The 25,624-nt window shown below is 40.7% G+C and overlaps 1 protein-coding gene across 2 annotated transcripts in view; it reads left to right on the top strand.

The window, feature by feature from the left end:
• The first annotated feature begins 6,048 nt into the window (after positions 1 to 6,048).
• Positions 6,049 to 25,624, top strand: part of CDK13 (cyclin dependent kinase 13) — a 46,947-nt gene continuing 27,371 nt past the window's right edge. For both annotated transcript variants that reach the window (XM_084213917.1, XM_084213916.1), the window contains exons 1-5: positions 6,049 to 7,361; positions 17,115 to 17,720; positions 20,988 to 21,155; positions 21,422 to 21,561; positions 23,444 to 23,614. In XM_084213917.1, coding sequence (XP_084070043.1) covers positions 6,178 to 7,361; positions 17,115 to 17,720; positions 20,988 to 21,155; positions 21,422 to 21,561; positions 23,444 to 23,614 — 2,269 coding nt within the window. In that variant the 5' untranslated portion in view covers positions 6,049 to 6,177. The remainder of the gene's footprint in view (positions 7,362 to 17,114; positions 17,721 to 20,987; positions 21,156 to 21,421; positions 21,562 to 23,443; positions 23,615 to 25,624) is intronic.

Genomic DNA, 25,624 nt, shown 5'->3' with positions numbered 1-25,624 from the left:
GGGAAACTTTTTTGCAAAACTGTTTGCCAGAGCATTTGTGTAGGGAGCTATTGTGGCTTCAATCAAGTCACAGACCTTTTTCTAGGGACCAGGCATTTTGGTGTCAAATCCAAAGTAGGCCCTCACACGAAGCTGCTCCCTAAGGTGGTTCCAGCATGCTTGTGTGAATAAAGGTCTTGGCACACTTAAGTAGGGCTCAGTCAGCAGAGGAAATGCATACTGAGTTAAGAAACAAGGTGATTGTTCTGAATATTTGTGAACTTGGTAGTTAAAAATCTGGAAAGTCCTTTGTGCTCTGAGTTTTTGCAGGGCTGCATACACCTTTCCATCCATGGCTAAAACTGCTTCAGCAATGGATCAAATTGCTAAACAATTCAACCACTTAAGTTCTAGCTTGATGGCTTTGGGAAGCATAAATAGATTGCTTTCCCAAAGGAATTGGGGTGAGTGGCAACTGTCTCTCATCAACAGGCAATTAACCTGTTTCAAAAGAGACTGGGCTTAAAAGCCAAAAAGCTTTGATTGACTGTCTATAACTGCCTGCACTAGCTCTGTTTCTTAGGGCATATAGTCCTTCCTTCTAGGTGTTTATCTCCTCTCATAGAATCACAGAATGGGCTGGCTTCGAAGGAAACTCAAAGATCATGTAGTTCCAGCTGGCCTGCCATGGGCAGGGACACCTTTCCTAGCCTCCAACTAAATTAAAAGAGCACTGTGATTTCCTGTCTTTGTTACGCTAGACAAGTCACGCTCTGCCAGTCTCCTCTGAAACTCAGATTTTGGTTCACTGATGATCTTTATAGCTTTTTCTTCTCCTGCTGTCAATTCATTTTTCTCTGAATAAGAATGATGACAACAGATAGAGACTCAGTGGTCTAACAGTAACTTAAAGACAGCATTAATCTTTCTCAGCTCTTCAAGTGTATGGGTTGTATTTGGCATTTCACTGGTAAGTCCACTTGTGTCCCCACCAACCAATACACACACAGGTCTTTATCCTTCTCTGGTTTTTTCCCACAGCTGAGGTTCCAGATCATTGCAACATTCTTCTTGTTGAGAAGAACAAACATGGCTATATTCCCAGTTTTTCCACGGGGCCTTTGGGAAACATGAATTATTGCACTCTAGTCAATAAACAATCTTAGGATAACATACAAATACAGTTGCAGCAAAGAAATAGCAGAGGTAGTAACAAAAACCACAGCAAACCACACAAGACAGTGTATGTAGACATCAGACTATTTTTCTAAAATGGTTAGAAGACATATGAAAGCATACAGAATGTCAGAGAGTAAAAATGTCTTCAAAGACGTCCATATTTATCTAAAAAACCAACGAAACAACAGCAAAAAAAAAAAAAAAGCAAGCTAGAAATTTGAATTCCTCTGTGGCTTGGGAGAAATTGTTCTTGCAGGATAAAAAACAGGTTGATGCTGGAAGATTGAAAACAAAATTTCAAAGAACTCTAGGTACCTGTTACTGCTTGGGAGAAAGAGAAAACCAGACACCTTCCCCCCTGAAAAAAAAAACAAACAAACAAAAAAAAAAAAAACCCCAAAACAACAACAACAACCACCAAAAAAAAAAAAAAAAAAAAAAAACACCAACAAAAAAACCCCACCCACACAAAAAAAACCCCCCACAAAAATAAAAAACCCCAACCAACCAAAACCATCCTTAAGGAAAAATGCTGACCAAGTCAACAAACAAGCCCTGAGGAATTCTGCTGAAAACTTCAAACTACTGAAGACTTTACCTATCTCTTTTTATCTTGATAGATTGACAGTTTGTTCTGCATCAGAAGAACATTGCTAAGGACTTATTACACATGGTGGCACAGACAGGACACAGAAACATTTTTAAAAAAGAAGGAAGCACAACGAAAGCCTTAACAAAAAACAAAAAAAAAGAAGTGGTACTGTGGCATCATGTGTTTAAAAATTAATATTAGTTGGTTATCCTTTTTGTGTGTTTAAAAATTAATATTAGTTGGTTATCCTTTTTGTAAGTTAATAATGGTTTGGTCCTCGGTTCCCCCCATGTATTTCCCTCACAATGGTTTCTCCCTAAATTGTTTATCCCTGATTTTCCCGCCAGCGGCCCGTCCCTCAAAAACAACCCTTGATGCCCTTATAAACCTATTTCTTCCCCTTTTGGTGCTGCCTGCTACCTGCCACCCGCCACCCCCCTTTATTTCGAGAATTTTCTGTGTCAAACATCCCTTTTTCGGTGTATGATTGGCTCCCAGGCTTTTTCCTCTCCCCTGTGTGATCCTCAGTGGCTTAGCTGTAACCCTCGCTCCTCCCTGCATCCCCCTTTCATTGATTAGTTTTGTATCTCCTCCTATCACACCCACTTCCTTTATATGCCCCCCCCAGCTTTCTCTCGGAGTCACCCGTCCCTGGCACCGCCCAGGTAATACAAGTCCTTGGTGTCTACAGGGGTGCTCCACTTCTCCTTCGTCTTGGAACCTCGTAGCCAAGCTCCCACCTGCACCATCCACGCCGCAGACGGTAACCACTACCCAGAGGTTCTGGGGAGAACCTGGGAGTGGCAGATCGTGCAGCCATCCCCGGCCGTATTCCGGGAGGGCTAGCCAGGCTCCCCTCCAGCCCCCGCGGCTGCGGAGAGAGGCTACATGGTACCATTTTCTGTGACATGTAGCACAGCCTCCTCCTTACCCGTGACCCGCTCAGCATCTATTTGTACCAATTGTGTTACACTAAAGATGGTGAGCAGGTGGGAACAGAACAGAACAGTCAGAACAGACTTAATGTGCAGATACAACAAAGTATTTGAATGAAGAACAGAATATGAGTTGAGGATTTTTTTTTCTTAAATAAAATTAAATTATCTAAGTTTCCTCCATGGGATGGTTGGTAGGGAAGTGCTTTTCCAAAGGCTCAGTTTCTAAGGCTGGCATGAAAATACTTTTGGAGATTATAGTATTTTGGCAGCAACTTTCCAGAGGTGTTTTTCTCTAGTGTTTACCACTGTTTTCACCTGCTGACCATATAGTAATACCTTGCAAGATATGAGATTCCTGCAACCAACATTCCTATGGCACAAGGTTTCAGTTTGTTGTGGAACAACCAACTTTAGAGAGTACTGGTGAGTACTGGTTCTCACACCACCGCCAAAACCTAATCTGGAACTCCTCTCCCTAATTTGCTCTTCCACACTAAACCTTGTGGAATGCATCTTGAATTTTCTGGCTCTTTGTGAATCCAAAGATTGGCACTATGCCATCACTGTCTTCAATGCTTCTGGAAGATTTTATTCTTTGAAAGGAATCTGTTCCAGGTCTGCTTTGTTATGTCAGGAATCTATGGGTAGGTTTCCACTGTGAAATCCTGTGCTGCCATCACCTGTCAGCTGACAGCTGACATTCTTGCTGTTGGCACATCCCCCTACAACCTGGTGTAGCTCATTTCCAGGCAGAGCAAACTTGCTGTCATTAGCAGCTTAGCTTCTAGTTAAGCTTCTCTGACAAGTCATGAGGCTTGCTCCAGATGCAGAAACACCAGCACTCTACTGCTAATGACGCAGCTCTTTCAAATAACATATCCCTCATCCAGAAATACCAGGTAATGCTTGGGAATAAATTAGAAATTGCATCCTGTGTTGCTTTGTCCAGATCTGCCCTGTGTAATTGTCCATGGTCTCTACAGCTGCTCTGTGATGTAGGGTTGTTGGCTTTCTGGGTTTTGTTTTTGTTTTTTTTCCAACGTGCCAGACGCCTGACAGCACACTGGCTTTGCTGAGTGTGCTGCAACAGCCCTGGAGAACCTCATCATAGTTGCTGAATATTCACATACAAGGTAAGCAGAAAAGGATGTCAGGAAAGCTGAGAGCAGCCTCCAGACCACTACGGGAAGATAAGCTATTCCCCAAAAGTAGGGAGATGCACAGTATTTCCATAGGGCACAGCATGCTGATAAAAACCCACAATTTCACAAAGTATGAATGCAGTCACTACCTAGGTTAGAGTAATCCTTCTTGGATAGGGACCTTCTCTCCTGAAATGGCAGGTGGGCCATCACATCAGGCTTTTTCCTTCACCATCCTCTGGCATATAGTTAGAAAATAGAAAACAAGCAACTTGGTTGTTCTCCAAGTATTTCACACCTTTAAAGGAAGCCTGAAGGAAAGTGCAGGTGCCTGTGTGTGTGTGTACAACTAGAGAAATATGTGATGAATGCTTTGATGACGTTTGGAAGAAATGTGAGTTGAAGGGTGAGAGTGTGAATTACTGAACACATTTGGAAAGAAGATTTGCTGCATAGAAGATGACACACGGGACCTGGACAGGCAGAATATGTTTGCTTGGGTTTAGAAAGGGGGAGGAAAGAGGGATTTCAAGGAGCTGAATTACAACAGTGAAAAACAGGCTGGTTCCTTTGCTTTGGTCTTTTTTTTTGTGTTTTACAAACAAATGTAACCAGTATGTATATAAGCTAGCTAACAACAATCAGATAGCAAGGTGGCCAGAAAACTGTTACATCCCTAAGGAAAGCAAATAGATTCTGCTTTTAAAGTGCTCACAATGTTCAAGATGGTATAACAGATGTGCCTAATAGAAGACAGCCTGAGAAGCCGAGTTGAGGCACTCAGCAGTTGCAGCTCCAGTCATGAAATTTAATAAAACCATGAAAAGGCAACTGGACAGAGTAGGCAGGAAAAGGAAAAAAAAAAAAGTCTGAGTCTTTCATTAGCACATGAAATCAGAAAGCTTGGAGGGAAACTTAAAATAGCCTAAGTTTCCTAAGTTGTACTTAGTTTCAGTAGTGTAAGACAGCAAAAAAAAAAAAAAAAAGTAGTTTCATGAAGCAGAGAAGTGGCTTCACTGTTTCAGAGTAACACAAGTATTTTATCTAAAGAGGTTTTCTCTCACGCCCCCCAGTCGATAACCAAGGTCTAAGTACAAAAGCAGGGAAAACCATCTGAGGACCGGCGATTTTCCTACACCACCTCCCAGAGCCTGAGGCTGCGCCTGCACTGCTTCAGCTCACGGGAGTGAGGTGGGCAGCTACTACAGTGGATCATCTGGTCCATCCTTCCTGCCCAAGTGGGGTCATTACACAGGAATGCTTCAGACGGCTCTGGAGCACCTCCAGTGAGGGACACTCCACACCCTCTCTGGGCCTATTTTGGTGCTCAGTCACCCACACAGTAAAATACTTCTTCCTCGTATTCGGGTGGAACTCCCTGTGCATCGGTTTCTGCCCGTTGCCTCCAGAGAGCACAGGAAAAGAGAAAAGAAGGGTGCCCGGTGGGCTAAGCACCTCTAGATCGAGCCTCGCTCACGATCCCCGCACCTCGCCTTACGCCATCTTTGGTGCCCTGGCACGGAACTGGCGCCGCCCGCGGGGCCTGTGGCGGAGTTACCGCGAGAGGGACAGTTACCGCGAGAGGCGCCGGGGACGGGGGGAAGGGCCGGGTGTAGTCTCGCGAGAGCGGGGCGGTTCTCGTGCATGCGGGCGAAGGAGGCAGCGCCGAGCCCGATTGGCGGGGCGCGTTCCCCCTCCCCCGCCCGCTTCCGGCGTCGCGCATGCGCCGCGCGCCGCCGGGCCGTGTCCGTGTCCCCCCCCGGTGCGTGTGTCACCCGCGCGCGGCGGCGCTGAGGCCGCGAGAGCGCTCCTGGGCACCGGCGGCGTGGGAGCGGCCCCGACACGTGCGGACCCGCCGGGCAGGAGAACCGGGATCGGAGCCGCGGAGGGCCCCGGATACTTCGCTCGGAGGCGGCCCGGCCTGGCCTGACCCGACCCAGCCGCTCTGCCGGGAGCGGCTGAGGGAAGAAGTGGAGGAGGCCCGCGCCCCGCGCCCGTGTCCCTGCGCGGCGGCGCCCGCGGCCCAGAATGAAGTGAGGAGGAGCCGCCACCGCCAGGAGACACTTCCGTTTTGCGGGAGAGGCCGCGCCGGCCTGTGGGACGCTGCCGGTGCCGCTCCGCCGCCGCCGCATCGGGCAGCGCGCCCAGCCCCGGCCTCAGCCCGACCCCGTATGTATTGGTGCGGCTCCATGTGAGGCGGGCGGTGCGGGAACGAGCGAGGCCCCGGCGCGGCCCGCGGGTGTCCGTCCCGGTACGTGTGCGCGGCGCCGCCGGGTCCCCATGGCGCCCTGAGTGCGACGGTGGCGGCGGGTTCCCTGGGCCGCGCCCTCGGCCGTGAGCGAGCTCGATGCCGAGCACCTCGGACGCGGCGGCCGGCGGGAGCGGGGGCAGCCGGGGCTGGGGCAGCGGCGGTGGCGGCAGCACGGCGGTGGAGGCGGCGGCCGACAAGAAGCGGCTGCACCACCGGAGACGGAAGCGCTTCGCGGCCCAGCCGCAGCCGCCGCCGCCGGCCCCGCACCCGCTGCTGTTCCCGTTGCTGCAGCCGCCGCTTCTGCAGCCCCCGCTGCTGCAGCCGCCGCTGCCGCCACAGTCCCTGCTCTTCCTGGCGGCCACCGGCGCCTCCTCCTGTTGCGGGGACGGCGGGGACCGGAAGCGGCCGCGAGGCAAGCGGCGCTCGGGCTCCCGGCACAAGCGGCGGCGGGGCCGCGGCGGCGGCGGCGGGGGCACCCAGGAAGCGGAGAAGCGGCGCGGTAGCGGCGGGCTGAGCACGCTGGTGGAGGAATACGACGACGTGAGCTCCCAGTCCGAGGGACTGCTGGGCAGCGGCGCGGCCGGCGGGGGCAGCGGCGGGGGCAGCCCGGGCTCCTCCTCGGGCGGTGGGACCCAGCGGCAGCGGGGCGAGGCGGAGCGAAGCGGCCGGTCCCGTCGGGAGCACCGCGGCAGCAGCGGGCGCTCCAAGGAGCGGCACCGAGAGCATCGCCGGCGGGGAGAGGAAAAGGCGCAGCAGGAGGGGACGGCGGCACCAGGCCGCGGGACATCCGAGCCCTCCTCATCCTCCAAATCCCGCAGCCGCCACAACCACACTGGGAGCCAAGACCGGGAGGGACTCAAGAGCGGTGGCAGCGACGGCCGCAGGAAGGGCTCCCTCCCCTCGCCCAGCAGCAGCAGGAAAGACCGGGAGAGCAAATCGCACCGGAGCCGGACTAAAGCGGCTAAAGAGCCACCGTCGGCGTACAAGGACCCTCCGAAAGCTTACCGGGACGACAAGCTCGAGCCCAAGGCGTACCGGCGGCAGCGCTCGTCGCCCAGCCCCGGCCGGGATGACAGCCCTCCTCTGCACCGCTCCTCGCAGAGCCAGCGCAGCCGCAAGTCGCTCAGCCCGGTGGGCGCCCGGTCGCCGCTCAGCCCCTACAGCCGACGCCGATCCCCCAGCTACAGCCGGCACAGCTCGTACGAGCGCGGCGGAGATGTGTCGCCCAGCCCCTACAGCAGCTGGCGCCGGTCGCGAAGCCCCTACAGCCCCGTTATTCGGTAAGTCCGGGATGAAGGCGGGATGGGGTGGGGGCCCACTGTGTGGAGGAGGGGCGTAATGATTGGGGCAGGAATGCAGGAGAGGCCAGGGAGTTTTGCATCCAGCAGCAATTCCTCCCTCTTGTCCTTTTGCTGCCAGAAAGCTGGGGTGAGGGGCAGGGGAGAGGGAGAACTACAAAGATCTTCCTGTCCTGTATCGGCGAGAAAGGGAGATGTGGGTACCTATGATACTTCCGTGGCTAGTTTCTCTCCGTGGGAGACCACCTGGCTGGAAAAAGGCTTTTAAATGTTACAAGGTATGAGAATGTTTTCAAATGAGAGTGACTGAAGTAAGATGCTCCTTTGAGAAAAGGTTTTCTAAAGGACCAATTTTGATTTTTAAATCTTTGCTTACAAAGTATAGATGTCCTGGTATCTTTTTATCTATTCTGCTCTTGGGTAAAATAGGATGCATATCGAATATGTCTGGGTTTGGTTTAATTTTTCTTAATCTAAAGAGAAAACCAGCTGACAGGCAATTTGTTTTTACAAGTGTTTTCTTGTTCTTTTTAGAGGTCTATAGAAGAACTTGGGCTTTTTGTTTTGCTAGAAAATTGAGTCAGTGTCATGTTTTGATAAATTGTCTTGTACTTTACATAAGCTATGAAAAGCATAAGCTCTTTACCTGGTAAGGTTATGCACGTGTATATAATTAATGAATGCTTGCAGGTAATTTTTCTTCAGTATTAGTGGGAACTTAGAGTGTAAAGGTCAGCATTGCATGAGTTTTTGACTTTTATGTGGAGAGGAAGTGTGGGCTGTATCTTTCTAATCAGATGCAAACCATGTTGTGGAATTAAGCTCTTCAGAATATTTTAACCTGCAGAAAAGTGCACTGGAAAGTTAGAAGCATTTGCTTAGTATGTATTTATAACTGAAGATTTTATTTCCTATATTGGAATCTTACTATTGCCTCGTTGTTTGTAGACCTGCTTAAATTCATGCCTGGATTTCAGTTTTAAAGGTATCCAGCAATGTGTTGTTCCACTGGCAAGAATTTTGTTTACAAGGCATTACCTGGTGGGTTGTCTGAGAACTGTTCTCTGTTTTTAATAAGCACTTTGTGTTGATCACCATTTGGGGTGTCCTGTAGTGTATCCAGGGAACATGATAAAGCAGGCTCTTGGTAGAGTCTGCTGTCCTGCGTGTGCATTAAATGCTGTTTAAAGAGCAAAGTAGCAAAGCTGCGTCCTACTTTGTTCAGAGACAGCCAAAGCACCATGGGATAAGAATAGCATTTGTCTAAAGGTGTGGTTGTATGGAATAATTTTGTAAGCAGTAGGGTGTTTCAAGAAGAAAACACTGTAATTGCTCTGAAAACATCGTGCTGTTCTTCTGTGAGATTCTGTTACAAGTGGTTAAAATACACTTTCAAAATTATTTGACTAATACCATAACAGGAATATTATGTGCATCGTTTGATTTAAATGCCCTAGGAATCAGGTTATTTTCTGTAGTTCCTTATATCCTGGAATAAGAAAGCTAATAATGATGCACAGAGTTATGCATTTGAGGTTTGCATTTAGGAATAGAGAGATTGACAGCCCAGTTCAGTTCCGGGTTCTGTATGCACTGACTAATGGGGCTGTAGGACACTCCTTTTGTTGGAGTGTTCTTTTTCTGTTGGTAGTGGGCCTGTGATTTAAGCATGAAAGTTTAAATCTCCTGATTATTCACTCTGCAGCGAGTAAGTCTTTCCTGAGCCGCGGATCTGTTTCTAGAAGTTAGCTTTGTGACTTCCCTCCGGTTGAATTGTAATTTGTGCTCAGTTTTTAACTGCTTACAGACAAATGCAGACTGTCAGGTGTTCAGGAGAGGAATTGGAATGGCTGAGTGAAAAGGAGAGGTTTCTATATGTAGAAAGAAAGGTCTGTCCTAATGGGGTATTCATTGCAAAAATGTCACTTTTGTAGAAAAGAAAAGAAACCTAAAGTGTGAAGATAAATTGTTGATAATGTTTACCTGTTGTGGAGAAATGAAAGCCAGTGGTTTTTTCTTCTGTACAGCTATTGATCATAATGTATATTGCAGTGGGGAAATAGAAAAGTAGGGGTTTATTCTTTTTTTTTTTGACCATTCAAAACTATGTTGTCATAGTTTTGATGTGATCATAGTTTTGTCATCAATCGCTTTTTGCTTGACTCTGTAGTACTACAACCAAAATGCTGAATGTTTTGCTGTCCTGTTTGATAATGATACAGTGGCCTTAGACTTGATAGAATATTACAGTTTCATGAAGGCAACACCTTCTTACAGCACCTGTGTTCTTCATCTCGATGATTTAAAGGCTTAATTCTGGCCTTGTATCCAGCTGTAATGATGTCCAGACAGCAGAGACTTTTTATGTGACTGAGTATTTCAGCCTGCAAGTCTTTTTGCTCTTTTTGTTTTATGTCTCATATATGTGTCTTCTCTAATATTATGTAAGTTACCCCGTTATTTTGTATGTAGAAAATTATTACAAAGCAGTTCTAGCATGCTTGGAAAGCCTGTGTGTTTAATGGTGCTTTTTTAAATCTAGGTGTCTGAGCTGCTTAGGGAGAAACTTCTAGTAAACAGCTGAAGAGAAACAAGTGAAGTAGACTTTGCTAGTTTGAAGCAGCAACTGTGAGTTGTTGCTGTGAGGTTTGAATTGCAGTACTGACTTAGCCATTTTTAGGTGATGTTGTTTGCCTGTGGGTTCTAAGGAGAAGCAAAGACACTGGATGTGTGTTCCATACTTGGTGATTACTCTTTAAATGATGGACTAATTACTTTTTCCATTGTAATAGCAAGGGAAAGTTTGTGTTTCAGATAAACTGATTGAGCTATATTCACTTGCTGGACAAAACTTCTTTACTTGCTGCCGGTGGATTTCTATTACTCTTATTTTCTTGTGGATAGGTAACACAGCAGTTCTAAAGTTGCACATGCGTGTTTTCAAAATGGAAATTCCTCCAAAAGTATGAGGTATTTATTTCTCTACTGGTTAAATGATTGGATTAAATTAAAAATTCTGAACCAAACCCCATGGTTGAAAAAAGAAGCAGACACAGTCTCTTGCTTCCTACAATTTCATGCTAAACTAGTTTCCAGAGAACTACTTTTTGTAACTTGAGTCTGGTCATATGTTATGTGATCACACATTTAAATCAGTTAGCAGTATAGATGAGTAATTGCGTTTTTCCAAATTTGGATACACCTACCCATCTGCTTAGATAAAAGTAAGTGGGTGGGGCACTACTAGCATAGTACTACTGTGTGCATACATGTTCCGTATAGGAAAGATACAAGATTTATTTTTATTTTGGTACTCGAGTAAACTCAGTCTGTATTGGTAGCTAGTCTGTAGTAGTGAGGCTCTGCAGTATATGGGTCATTTATGTGCAAAATCACAACAAGTGTAGGGAAAACTGTAAAATACATGTATTCAGCTACAAATGGAGAAGCTGTGGTGCAGTACACTGATGTGAAAATGACTTTAATTCCAGTAATTCTACTACTTTTGAATTTAAAGGATTAAGGGAGAGTTTGATCCCTGCCCCCACTTTGATTAGTAAATATAGATTTTTCATAAAATATAATTTAAAGCGCTCTAATTTTAGTTAGTAAAACTGTATTTTGCAGAATTTAAAATGAACCACTCTAGGTTTTCACTGTTTCAAGTAGCTAATTTTTCCAGTGTGCATTGCTGGCCTTTGCCTTTTGGTCGTGTGCCTTTCCTTTTTCCTTGCTGCTGCTTCTCTCCTTATTTGAAAAAAAGAATTTAATTTGAAAAATTTAACTTCAAATGTGTTTGAACACAGATTTTGAGCTGAGTTGACCTTTTGCTGCTTGATTTCTTTGTAGACCAAGTTCTCATATGATAATAGAGGGGTTTAAAGCAGGTTTCAAGAAACAAATAAAAGCCTAGCTCAGAGTTTTCCAGTTTGTATTAGAGACCCTTTTAAAAACTTACATTTAGTTTGAATCAGTAAGGCAGGTTATGTAGTCTTCATGTACAAAGCAGTTGAGTAGGAGGTTGGTTGCAGAGCTGCATAAAATGTAACCTTGAACTAGGGGCTAGAGAAAATAAATAAAATTAATGAATAAGGTATCAAGTGAAAGAATACTACTACTGTAATGGCTTAAAGAAATGAACTTTATGTTTGCCTGCTAGACCAACATGGGAAAGCTGTACTATGAGCTGAACTGTTTTGTCAAGGTGGTTTATGTTACCAAGGGGTTGTAAATGTCTTGGAAGTCCTGTTGTGAAGCCACTTGATTAAATTTAGGTCTCTCTTCTCAAATACACTTGCTGTGCAGAGGAAGGATGGCAGTACTTAATCAGTAGCCCAGCATTACCTGCGAGTTAAAGAAAGAGCTGGGCTACAGCGGTTGTTTGGACCTCCTTTGGACTGTTAGTTTTCTTGGTTTTGCCTTCGTATTCTCCTAAATCCCCTTGTGTTAGGCATTGTTAAAAGTTACTGACAAATTTAGTTCCCTTGTTCAGCTCACAGACCCTTATGAATTTCAACTACAAAATTGTTTGCACTTAGGTAACATGTAGCTGGCCACCAGCATGATGGATTAAGCTTGCTCTTCAAGCGGTTAAGAAGAAAAGAGGTTTTCAAGTTTAGAAACATGAGAGGATAAGACATGATCGTTCTGATTTGTCAATAAAATGTAACTTTTTTTTTTTATTGAGGGGGTACTGAAAGGGGACAGAAAGAAACACCTAAAAATGTAGCATGGCAAGAAACGCCGTGTAAGGTGAATGAAATGCATTCCGGGAAATCTGACGTAGGTAACAGTTTTCTCTCTGGTTTTAAATATCAAGACAGTAAAAGATAGTACTCTAAGCTACTATTTGGAATTCTTTCATTTTCTGCTCAAGAATGTAAGTGGTATTACATCAGTAGACTTTTTCTTTGTCAAATTCATCAGTAAATTTGTTAGTGACCCAGTGAAGTGCAATAAAATGTTGCCTATCAGGAAGGAGAAACATTGTAACAGTTTTGAAACCTGAAATTAAAAACTTTTTGATCTCTTAAGTAGTTTTTTCTAAAGTGATTAAGTACATTGTATGAAGCAGAGAAACAATGAATACCTGTTTGTTATATGAGATGTTGGGTACTAGGCAAAACCAAAACATTAAAAAGAAACAACCGTGATACCTAAACCAACCTTTTTTTTTTTTTTTTTTCCTTTTTTTTTTTCCCCTTTTGTCTTTGAGGGCACTATTTTTCTTGGCCTGAAAAGTGGAGTTTTGGTTTCAGGGTGGCTTCCTTAATAGTACTTACTTTCTCTATCACTTTCTTTAAATATGTCTCTTCTCCTATATGGTTTGTAGAGAATATCTTAACTTTTTTGCTTGTTTGTTTGTTTTGCCTTTTATAGCTATAGCTAAAATGTAATTTCTTCCATGTCCCTTTGCAGCTAATCTAGTTGTGCGAACTTATAGTCTTCAGGCACATCAGTTTTCTATTTTCTTTTTGGCATCACCCTCCATATATAAAAACACACTGACTTCTGTATATGGCTCAGAAGGATTTTACAAGTGTCATGAAGTGTGGCAGTTGTCCTCTCTGCAGGGATCTACACTTACATGGAGTGAATTCAAGATGCTGAAAGAAGACTATTAATGGCTTAAGTGGCAAAGGTACTCTAAAATGGGGCAGAACTTCTGGGTGCAAACAGGGAGAAGCATTGAAGGAAAGTTATCTTCTTAATAACTTAGGCTTCTTATTAACCTCTTTCCTTGTGTGTTAACAGCACATGCTGGTGCTTCAGTTTAAGAGAGTGAAATGTGGTCTTCCTGGTCTCTCCTTACTTCAGGAAGAGAAATTTGAATTGCATTGTTCAATGTATTTGCTTTTTGCAGCACAGGTCTGTGCAGTTGCAGCCATCGTTCTTTTGTTCCTTTTTACTGTGTTAAAAACAGGCTGCTGACTACATCTGAAACAGTTGGTATCAAATGTCAGATAAGGCATTTTACATGTATGTGTATGCATGCACACACATTTAATAGAGACCTGCTGGAAGATTTAGACTGTGTACTTCAGATGTCACTCCTGGTGTTTTTTCAGGGTCTCACTAGGTAGTCAGTGTCCCAATAACTGGCAGACATTGGCTGTTGTGTGAGTGCATTTCTACGCTACTGTGACTTTATCTTTTCTTTCAAATGTTAGGTCTGAACAGAGTGAGCTGGCTGGTTTTATTATGTATTAGGCAATATTTTTCTCCTCTGAGTGCTGTATAAGCTTTTGAGGAAAAGCTTGTAAATGTGTCCATATTTTTGGACACATTTTTATAGATGAAAGATTGTACATAAGTTGTTTAGTCTTTTGGGACTTCTGAACTACACAGATGAAAGAAAGTGGTAGTTGAGTGTTTGGAAAGACTACTAAGCTTATGAAAACAGCAGGTGTTATCATTGTAGCTTGGATAAACTTGAATAGCTAGCACTTTGACAAATATGCTTTTTACTTAAAATTCATAATTTGTCAGTTTGGTTGAAAATGCTTTTGCATTAATAGTTAATGCTTTTGCTGCATTATCTAGGGTCTACCTCAGTGGTTCAGATTCAGCAAGGAATTCTTGCTAAGGTGTTTGGGATGCTAAAGATACAATACGTAGGTAATATAATAGTTTTTCTGACACAAATAATGAAAAGTTTTTGGAAAATTTAAATGAGTGCAGTGTTATAACCAGTGTTATATTTTAGTCAACATATTTCATTAACTAGACTGCCATCATTTTGATCCACTATTAAGGGCTGTAATAGGTATGGGACTGAAACTTAACTATTTGTGTGCATGCACATCTGTTGTCTCCCACATGAATGCAGTTTTGACATGGAAAAGTTGTGCAATTGTCATGTGGAGTGTGAAACCCACGATGGAAATGGTTGGGTTTGTTTTTTTTTCAGATGAGCTTGCATGAATTCATGTTCATGTCCCAAACTCTCTTGACTCATATTGGTAAAGTACAGACATCAATCCACTGTCAATTCTTATTTGTTTTTGAAGTACAGAAATGTAGGTTATTTTTGCCCTAGGTTTTCAAAACTGCCTTTTCCTCACTGAGTTATGGTAGCTGAATCAGATGATGAAATTAGTTGTCAATAATTTGAGCAGATTTTTTTCATTTTATCCTTAGTAGTGAGCTAAGCGAACCTGTTTTGTTTTATTTATTTATTCTGTTCCACAAAGTGGAACAGAACCAGTCTTAGAATCAGGCACGGTGTCTCACCAATTGTGTTGTTTTAAGCTGCAACGTCTCTTTTCTAGTGCATGTGAAATTATGTCTTTATTTGTTAGTTACATGATTACTTTATTTGTTAGGTATCAATCAAAATTAACAAGAAACCCCATATCATCCTGACGAAAGAAATAGGGCTCATTTTGTGATGTTTAGGACATGTTTTAAATTTAGTACAGGTTGCAGTGATGTAATTTGGGATGTAGGTTATGTTCTACAGGTAATTGGAGAGAGTCAGTCTGAAATAGCTGATTTAAAAACAAGATGTGCAGGGAAATTTTTTCCAAGACAGGTCAGTGACATCCTTGCAAATGATGGACCATTTATAAAAGTCACTTTAGGACTAATGGGGGGACTATTAGCTTGTGCTTGATGCTGGAGAAATGCATCATCCAGGGCAGGTGCAGATCTGCAGCAGTAACACCTGTGTTTGAGATCTACAGTAATTCCTCTCCAAAAGTGAAGCAGCAGTTTGAAGAGAGCTCTGGTGTAGCATTTGAAGTGTGTGTATTTTCTAGATTTTCTCCCTTTTTCTTCCTGCTACATTGTTTTAACTCTGCATAATGGAACTTTGTACACTTTTAGTCTTACTCCTTTTTGGCCAAACCTCTGAAAATATTCTGTGGGATTTAGCATTTAGGTCTTCAAATAATGAGAAAAATTACTTCAGCGACAGGATTCATAATGAAGAAGAGAGTTTTCAGTGGAATTTTTGTGCCCAATATTATGATTTTATTTGTTGCTTATTAGACGTGAACACTAATATCTCTTTACTGAGTAAACCAAACATTAGATTTTGGTTGAAAATTGTTAGAAGAGAATTGTGAGGCTTTTTTCAATTAAAGTGTAAAAAACTTTTATTATTATTATTATTATTATTGCTATCTGTTATTGTTACCCTGCTGTGCCAGAAATTCTTATAAAACCTGGCATGTATTTGAACTGTGCTAGTTTCCAAGAGTTATCTTCATCTGGGATTTGATTTTGTTTCTTTCCTGGGTCTCTAGCCGTTTGGATCAATTTCACCTGTAGAATTTTGAAGCTTGTGCTATACTATAGGGTGTGCATATACATTGCTTCAGTCACTTTTTGATTTATCTGAGTGACTTCTTATTGGGTAAGGGTTCCTACATTACAAAAGGAAGAGAGCGCGCATTTAGGAATTAGTTAATATTGCACACAAAAGAAAAGTTATTGTACTAGATTAAATATTTGTTTAGTTGAAGCATTGTGATGTAATTTCATGTGTTGATAATTAAAACTGAATTGATTTAATTGTCAGTAAAATTAAATTTGGTGTGGGATGGGTAGTCCGGATCATAGGGATTGTAGTTGGCATTGTTTTTATTTATTTACTGGGTTACTTTTTTTTTGTTGGTTTGGTCTGGGTTTTTTGTTTCCTTTTGTTTTAGCAACCTCCATACATTGGTGTGCTATCTTTTGAACTCTGAAATTCTTGCATCTTCAGGAAGTTTTATTTTTGCTGTTGTTTGATACCTTTTTCTTTGTTCAGCTGATGAAGACTGGGTGTTTTAATCCTGAGTATGCTTTTTCCTCCAAATGATAAGCAAAATAGATTTCCATCAAAATTTAATCAAGAAAATACTTGTAAATCTGATGAATATCCTTGTTATTCTTGGTATGGTAAAATGGATTAAACCCCCTACATTTAATTTAATTTATTTCATAACATTGCTATGTGGTTGCTTTTTTTTTTTTTTTTCTTTCTATTAGTGTCTGCATTCAGATGCAGTTATAGCATAGGCCCATTTGTGGGTTATGTTTGCTTGTCAATAGCTGTAACAAGTGTTAGGTACTTGGGCTTTTTGGGAGCCGGGGAGGTTGTTTGTTTTGGTTCTTTTTGAAGTTGTACAATTAGATTTCAAAAAAGGAAAGTTGTCTTTTAGTTGGCTACATTGCAGCCTTTAGTATTCAATTTTTTTTCTTCAGTAGTCCATTTTTTTCTCAGTTAACTTATTTTAATGATATTTATGGAAGTGAAAATTCAGACACTCCTACAATTAAAACCAGTGTTGCTTAGATTTCTCTTGTCCTGCGTAATTTTAATTTCATTTTGTTGAACTCTGACTATGTAGTCAATTGAATTTTTCTCGAGTACTGTATATACCAAAGGTGTTTGTACAAGTTGCATACATTAAGATTTTCTTTAAGGAGAAAAATATTTCTTAAGTAGTGAGGAGAGCAGAACATTTCTTGCCTTGTGTAAGTATTGTATTTTGCAGTTCTGTGAGACAAGAAACTACATATAAGAGTTTTAATGTTTTCTAACAGGAAGGTGTAGAATCTTGATTGGTTAACTATAGAATTTTATTTTTTTAATGCACAGTCTTTTCTATTTCACAGACTTTTGTTTATTCTATGAACATGGTGATGATAGTTGATTTAAAAAATATGATTTGTCAAAAAGTAGATGTGCTGGGAAAGCAGCTAGACTTCTTTTTATCTGGGTAAATCTTTACTTTTTTGAAACAGGAGATCAGCAAAATCTCGAAGCAGAAGTCCATATTCATCAAGGCACTCCAGGTCTCGTAGCAGACACAGATTATCTAGATCCAGAAGTCGTCATTCAAGTATTTCTCCTAGTACATTGACTCTGAAGAGTAGCTTGGCTGCTGAGCTGAACAAAAACAAGAAAGCAAGAGCTGCTGAGGCAGCCAAAGCTAGTGCAAAAGCTTCCAATACTTCAACACCTACTAAGGGGAACACTGATACTGCTGCAAGTGCACCTCAAGTGAACAATGTTAAGGACTTGAAGAAAATTAAAACTGAGCATACACCTTCTCCTACCAGCAGTGCAAATCTGAAAAACGACAAGGCAAAAGCAAAGGTCTCGCTTCCTGAAACAAAAGCAGAAAATAATTTAATTGCAGACAAAATTACCAAACAGAAGCCTGCAGCAGTAAAAGAGAATAAATTGACTGTTGTGAAGCAGCAACCGGTCCCTGTAAAAGAGAAAAGCAAACCAAGTACACCAAGTGTAGTAGCCAAGGAGAAGGATCGAATTGTTGCACTACCGACCTCCACACTACCACCCTTGCCTTTGCCTCCCACACTGCCTGAAGATAAAGAAACTGATAGGTGAGTTGTGACAGATATTTGCTTTTGGGATTGTTTGTTCCTTTTTATAATGGTTGTTGTTATTTCCCTTGGAAAATACAGGTCAGCCTAATGCATTATTTAATTTGTTCTTGCTCTTCAGCTGTTTGGTGAAGAGCAAACAGCTGAACTGGAGGAGTTTGATCTTAAAAATAATTTTAGTTCTTGAAAAAAGAAGAGTTTAGTCTAAGAAGAATCTTTCTATAAAAAGTCTACTAAAGAAATGTTTTAAAGATTGCTGGTAATAATAGCTTTGGGATGAATGAAAGGATGTATTCAAGGATTCAAGATTGCAAGTTTTGTGTGAACATATACATACTTCTGGGGAAAAGTTGAATTCAGTAGCAATATGAGAAAATTATTTAGCTGGGGTTTTAAGAAAAAATTCTCTTTCCTTTGAAAGACAATTTTTTATAGCTGGGCATTATTTTAGTGTAATTTATTTCAAAGATCAGTATTATTTTGAGTATGTATAATGGAAGTGAGCTTCATGGCTTGCCATTTGTGTTAATTTTGAAGTGGTCTATATTGAAGAAATTAATTTCTGTGTCCAAGTGTCATATGAATTTAGACTATGGTTAAAAGTCTGTTCATAGTCCTAACAGAGAATCTCTGCTGTGATTTGTGGTTTTGTGGGTTTTTTGGGGCTTTTTTTTTTGTTGTTTGTTTTGTTTTGTTTTGCTGAAGGTGCTACGTGCCTCTCACATATATGCAAGAAATCACTTCACAAGTAAGACAAATTTTTAGCTAGAGGTGAAAATGTTTCTCTTGTGTTTGCTAGTAATTTAAGTTTGTATTAAACATTAATGGTACATAGAGGCTTTGGGAAATAAGTGTGCCTAACAAAGTATTAGACAGTTGTATATTATTTTTTAGTTGTAAGAAAGAAATAGTTTCTTGCTCTTCAGCATTAAACTCTCTAGCAAATGTAATAATGGTGTAGTGCGTGTATGATTTAGTTTACATTTGTGACAAAGCCATCCTCTCCAGGTAAATGAGAATCCTGATACTGTGAGCAAGATTTCGTGTTTTAACTAAAAACTAGTCTAGGTAGTTTAACTAAATATGACTGCCATTGCAGTATTAATTGCAACAACATGAAATGAGATTTCATATTGAAGCTGGATGATTGCTTCTGATATTACTATTATTATTGTTATATTTTAATGGATCACCTGTTTTAGGTTAGCTAGACTGAGGAGTTAAGGTACAATTAAGCAGTGGTTCTTTCATTCTCCTTTCAAAGTGGGTTCATTCCCCTTTCAAAACCAAAAGCCTACTCTTGCAAACAGCTGTATTAGAAAGATTAATGAGAAGTAAGGGAATGCCTTTTATGCTTTGCTTAGTTTTTCCTATAGGATGTTATAAAATTTGGATCAGGAATTATAAGTAATGATAAAGCTTAAATCATCAAAGGCAGAAGATCAATGTTTTTAATGGCAGAGGAGGACAAAGGTGTTTACCTTGGGCTCTGAGTTACTGTGGGGAAATTGTGTCAACAAAGAAAGTTTGAACTCGATGCTATGCAGAGCTGTCTGGTTCCTTCAGTAAGAATCTCATAAACCTACAAATAAGCAACCTAAGGGACCATCAGTGTTGCTACCCCGCAGTGCAGGTTAGCTGAAAGGGAAAATTGCCCTGGTCATCAATGATGTTTAGCAGACCTGAAAAAAAAAAGCTACTCTTGGCTGCCTCTGTTTTCCTGTGCCACTTTTTAAATCTGTGTCAGAACCTTTCATATGTTCCTTTCACTCATATTGAAAATTTTGGGGGAAAATTATGAGAGAAATACTAATATGTAAACTTCAAAATAAGAGTTTTTTATTGCCATGACAGTTACATGCACTGCAATAAGGTGGTTTATTCTTATAACATGTTAACCATTATATTTGTGATGAGAGCAGTCTATGCTTCCTTGTGGTGCTTCTTTAAAACGGGGCAGTGGCAGTTTAGGAAGTGGTAAAAGAAAGAAAAGTGTTCAGTTTTCACAGAGAAGCATAGACATGAAATACACTGGAATGCTGTATTTGAATATATAAGGACTACTTACTGCAAGAAAAGTAAGAAAAAATGTATGCATTGTGTATTATGTGAGTTGGCAATATGGTTCCATTTAGAGAAGTTTCTGCTTTATCTATGAAACTAAACAGGTAAGAAATGGTAGAAAAATCATCACGGAGAAGGATGAATAGTGCCAATTCGCAAATGCAGCTAATTTGGTAAATGTCCCCTCAAAGCATGACTTAAGTTTTATTGATGTGGCGATGGAAATTAAATTAATACTGTGTGTGTTCTGTAGGACAGAAACAATTATGTAATTATATAAAGTTTAGAGATGGTCATGGCTTTAAAATTACTGGATATGCAGTAGCTGAACAAATCTTGCTAAACTAAAACAAGTTCTGGTAAAATTGAGCCATGTACTTAAGAAAAAAAATCCTGCAGCAGTATGATTCCCCGTTAGAATTGTAAGAGCATTTCTAAGATCATTGTGTAATTGTTAAAAGATGCTGTACATGTGTTTGGGGATTTTTCTCAAGACAAAGATGAACAGTATCTGTTATCTAATTATGATTGGTTAAAAGTCAGTCAGATATGTAACCCATGTCAGGAAATCATTGTCATTTTATTCATCTGGTTTTTTTTTTCTCACTTGGTATGCATGCTGTTCACTAGAAATGTGTTGAATCTGAGGTATTTCAGCAGATGTATGTAATGAGAATTTGTAAATGAGGTGATGTGGACAACCTTGTAATGCCCAGCAGTGTTAATGTAAGCATGAAGCTCATTAGCTGTGATGACCAGTTTTAGAGACAACTGGGTTAGTCAGATCTTCTCTCTTAAATGGGAAGTCAGAGTACAGATTTTACCACTATACTTTTGATGTCTGGCAGCCCCTGAGCTCTAAATATTTGTAATAGTTTGGGCCATGAGCTTGGAAAGAGGCTTATGTGGCAGAAGAATTCTGGCCTGGTAAGGCTTCTTGTGTCATCTTACCTCAGCTTTCACCAGAAAGGTCTGCTTTCACAGTTCTGTAGAATTGTGGTTGTTACCTGTGCATCTTCCAAAGAGCTGTTTGAGTCATTTATCCAAGTCCTGCAAATTTTAAAAGGAGAAATTTCAAATGTTGGTGCATTGAGAGTCTAGAATATATATTTTTTTAAAATATAATTCTAATAAGTTTTGCCTTTATGCTAACATTCTACTATCTTCAACTTATTAGCAAAACAATGTTTTTTTTTTTAATAGTTTGAGAGAAAATCTTTCAGTGAAGTCAGTTAAAGAAACAGAGAAGAAACTTCGCCATCTGCTTGCAGACTTGCCACTTCCACCTGAGCTGCCTGGAGGAGCTGAGGTACCTAAAAGTCCTGAAGAAAAGAAACCAGCAGTTCAGTTACATAGCAAGAGAAGACCAAAGTATGTTTATTAAACTTTTTTAAAAAGCTTATCAAGCAAGTAGAAATAATAATAGTTTCTTTAAAATAAGTTCTTGTCAAAAGAGTTCTGCTTTTTGACATTTTTAGTATTAATGTGGCTTGACTCAAACTGCATGGTTTATTGCCACTTAATAGTGATAAGACAGTTAACTAATAATGTCTCAAATAGTGTTGAGGGTCTCTTCGAAGTTAAGACAATGTCTACATACACTAGCTGTATTCTTAAAAATATTTGTTGCTTTGTAGAATATGTGGACCACGACATGGTGAAACGAAAGAAAAAGAAATAGACTGGGGAAAGCGCTGTGTGGATAAATTTGAGATCATTGGTATTATTGGTGAAGGCACTTATGGGCAAGTTTACAAAGCCAGAGATAAAGATACAGGTAGGTTCAAAAAAGTTAAATGTAATTTTACAATTTTAAATGAAGGGGATGGTTTTGGTTTTTGTTTTATATTGAGTAAAATTTGTTGTATTCTGCCCTCTAATATTTGGAAGTTTTTCAGTTGTTGGTGTGTTCAGTTTTAAGTTTAGCATTTGTCTAAATCAGAAATTATTGTTTACTGCATTGGAAAATTATTTCTCTGTAAAGCTGTGGTTGAAATGTAGCTGAGTAGTCCTAAATTTTGATTCTTGTTTTTTAAGTTTTGATGGTCTGTGTAAAGTTGAGCTAGTAAAGAAGAGAGGCTAAAGACAGGTTGGCAAACTGTAAGGAAGTTTGTAAAAGGATGTAACTGTGAAAGAAGCTATGCATAAAACTTGGTCATGATTGTTTGTACTCCAGTAGTCACTAGTTCATAGTAGGAAAAGAATCTGCTTCTGTGCTACTCAGCTGTGAAGAGTTGCACATGGGGTATTCTTGCAATAAAACTGACTTTACAATAGTGACATTATTTTCTAATTTCATATTAAAATATTGCTAAGGTGAGCGAACAGTCACCAGTGGAATACATAATGTCACTGCTTCTAAATAGATTATCCAGATTCCTTATATATGCTGTATGCTGTGTGATTGTCTTGTGATTAGTTAGTAGTTCTTTCCGTGATTGCTTATCCTTCTGCCTTATTTGTGCATGCTTTGAATGCTGGACAGTTTTCTACTTCAGCAGTAACTGGATCCCATAGGAGTGCATACCAGCCTCAGTTCCTTCTTTCTGATCTCCAGAAGAATAAGCAGTGTGATTATAATTCCTTCTTTATTCTTTACCTGTCCTTGTCTCAGTTCAACTTTTGTTCTAGTTGAGCTATCACAGATTTTTGCCTCTACCTTGAGAACCTCTGCAAATCATTGTTAGGATCTCCTGAGATAGTCTTCTTTGCATATTTGCATTTTAATCTTGTCATAACCATATTGCCTTTTTGGCAAACTTCAGGTTATTTGTGCGTCACAGTCATCTCTTAGTCTCCCTTCCCATAGAAGTTGTTGCTTTCTGCATTGAAGGCATCCGTACAGATACAGCAAGCAAATCTGTTAGCTTTGGATTCAAATCCTGTGGAGAGTGGCATTATGGCCTTTGAGATACCTCAGAAGAAGCTGTGTAGTGGGGTTTCAGAGCAGGTGGATGTGGTGTCATGCTGGAATATGATCTATTGTGAGTGTATCGTGTAGTTAGTGTAGGGTTAGTGCTTTTTAGAGCTAACAAAGATACTTGGGCTGTCAGTAAACTTCCCAGACACAGCAATAAACTTTCAAGAACAAAACAATTGAACTAGCATGTATGGTCTGTAGATATCCTCCATCGTGAGTAGATCATGCTCCTGCCATTTTGTAGACTACAGGCTGATCCAGCCCACCCTGCAGTAAAATACTCACTGTAAAAATGGCAGTGCCACTTGTGCTTGTAGAAAGTATACTGATTAATTTGAGGACTCTTTAGTCATCTGCCTCATAGTATTAGTCATAGCTGCATAGTATTTCTAGCTAGATACATGCATTCTGACCAGTGGTAATGTAGTATTAAGAAATCCAGAGCAGTCACAGGCGTCTGTCTCTAAAGCTGCTGCTGATAATCACTCTTTACTGGTAGGCATGGTGTGGAATATTGGGATATGTGAGTGAGTTGTACAGGAGGAAGGAGGATAGCCCTTATAGTGTGTGTAGCTGAAAATTCTCATTTGTAGTTTTACTTCTGTATGTGATGCTGATTTCTCTTCAACATAGTGCTTGGTGCAAGCATCAGGGTTCTGAAAAACAAACATACAAATCAATACTAAATCCCATGGTTTGGTTGCTAATCTTAATGGCTTTTATTTAAATTTTCTCTTAGGGGAAATGGTAGCACTGAAAAAAGTACGACTGGATAATGAGAAGGAAGGGTTTCCAATTACAGCTATTCGAGAGATTAAGATTCTTCGACAGCTCAATCATCAAAGCATTATCAACATGAAGGAAATAGTAACGGATAAAGAAGATGCTTTAGACTTCAAGAAGGACAAAGGTATGTGTGCTAACAGGGGTTGCTCTTTCTGGACCTGTGCTTAATGTGATAATCTGCTATGCTGGATTTGAAGTTATGCTTCATTAAAAATATGTTTTCAAATTGTGATGCTTGATAAGGGATTTTAATTTTTTATTTAAATACTGTAAGAAGTTGTTTATTTACCTCAGGTATGCATTTTGCTTATAGAAACGTTTTCTGCCAATATTTTGTGGGATAAAAAAATGTACTGCTTGATTGTGGTTTTGCTGTAGAGGACGAGATGTTTGACTCCTTGACACCCATGGATTAGGGAGGACAGCAATAATAGGAAGCTCTTAATTGTGAGCTTTTCTTAAACTTTTAGTTTTTTAGTACTTTCTCACACCATGTATAGTAGGCTGAATGTTGAAGAGATGTTTTTCATTTTAGGCCTTGGTTTTATATTAATTGTTCTTCACTTACTTTTTTGATGATTAGGCACTTGTGTTTTGTGGGCTAGAAGAAAAGTAAATTAAAACTATGAAAAGCAATACTTGTACAGTGGTCGTGTTTTTCCCCAAAGAGAAGGCATGCAGACTTCTACTTTTGGTTCCTTCAGTTTTAAGTCTGTCTTGTTTTAATTGCTTCAACCTCCTTAGTCTCGAGATTCAAGCAAACAATGAAAGTGTGTTGTTGCTTGGTACTTCTAATATTGGAGTGGTATTTGCCCCTGGAGGCATTTCATTTTAGGTCTAAGTGTTACAAACCTATCCTTTTGGACATATTTTAGTGTCCTGTGGGCAATTTGTTACATAGTTTGGCTTAGGAGAGTGTTTGGAATGTGGTACCTGTCCTTCTTCCCTGCTCTCCCTCCCCGAGTCTCTACAGCATGCCCAGCAGCAGTGCAGATAGAAAATGGTGCTGTGTGTACTGCATGGCCAGCTGAAACACCAGGTGATATGATCATTCAGAAGGTCGATATGAAGCAGGAATTCGTTTGGGTTTTTTTCCTACCATCTTTGGAGAGAGTATAATATGGAGAGTACATGCTTTGAAACATATACAGCACTGACATGCTTAAAAGTGGGAAATCTCGAGAGTTATGCAGGTTCAATGGTCAGGCTCCACTCAAAATCCTTACAGTCTGCAACAGCCAGTTTAGTCTTTGTATGTGAATCTTGCACTAAGTTTTAATTAGGTGTAACCCACTTGGCTAATGAGACCACACTGAGTCTTGACTTAATACATGACTCATTAATGAATTTTTTTTCTTTCTGTTTAGTGTCGTGTTTAGAATTGAATAGTAAATTTCAAATGGTTTTTTTTTTTGTCCAAGTGTGTGTTTGTGCTTTTGATATTACTTCTTTTTGATTGAATTTCTTGTTCTTTTTTAGCAGCATATTACAACATGTACATTTTCTGAAAATTTACAAGGGCAGGGGTTTCTCTGGAGAAGAATTCTGTTCTATTCTGCTCGAATAAATTTCTGATAGTTGAGTAAGTTCTGATAGTTTCTTGAAAACATTAGGAGGATAATGAGACTGCTGTTACAACTTCTCTGTGAGAAATGGAAGTTGTGGTTTTTTTCAGGCACTGTATTCCGTATTTCTCTAATGAGTAGTTCATTGTGAGATAGGGATTTATAGTTGAGTTGTGACCAAACTGTAGTCTGTGCAGCGGATGAATGCAAGTGGGAGGAAGTTTGGTCATTTTCACAGTAAAGTGTTGCAAATACAAAAGTAGGCTGCTTAACAAGGAACCATTAGAAAAGTGGTAGTGATATCTTACAACAGGCAGAGGTTACAGTAAATGCAGGGCATTTTGCCTATATGATGAACATGCTTATGCTTAATGTATGTTATGTGTTTACCATAGCTTTGAAATAGGACTTGGAAAACCCTGCTGATATGCCACTTAGAAGAGTAGGGAATAAGAACATTTTTGCTATCACATGTTTTTCTGGTTTTTATGTGTGAAGTTAATTTTGTTTATAAGGCCGTGTATCATATCCTGACGTAGTACTCATCTGCTTTCTCATTTAAGGCAGTG

The sequence above is a fragment of the Fringilla coelebs genome, assembly GCF_963513975.1.
Source record: "Fringilla coelebs genome assembly, chromosome: 1".
NCBI classification, from domain to species: Eukaryota; Metazoa; Chordata; class Aves; order Passeriformes; family Fringillidae; genus Fringilla; species Fringilla coelebs.
The sequence above is the reverse complement of the archived record's forward strand: the minus strand, read 5'-3'. Positions and strand labels throughout refer to the sequence as shown.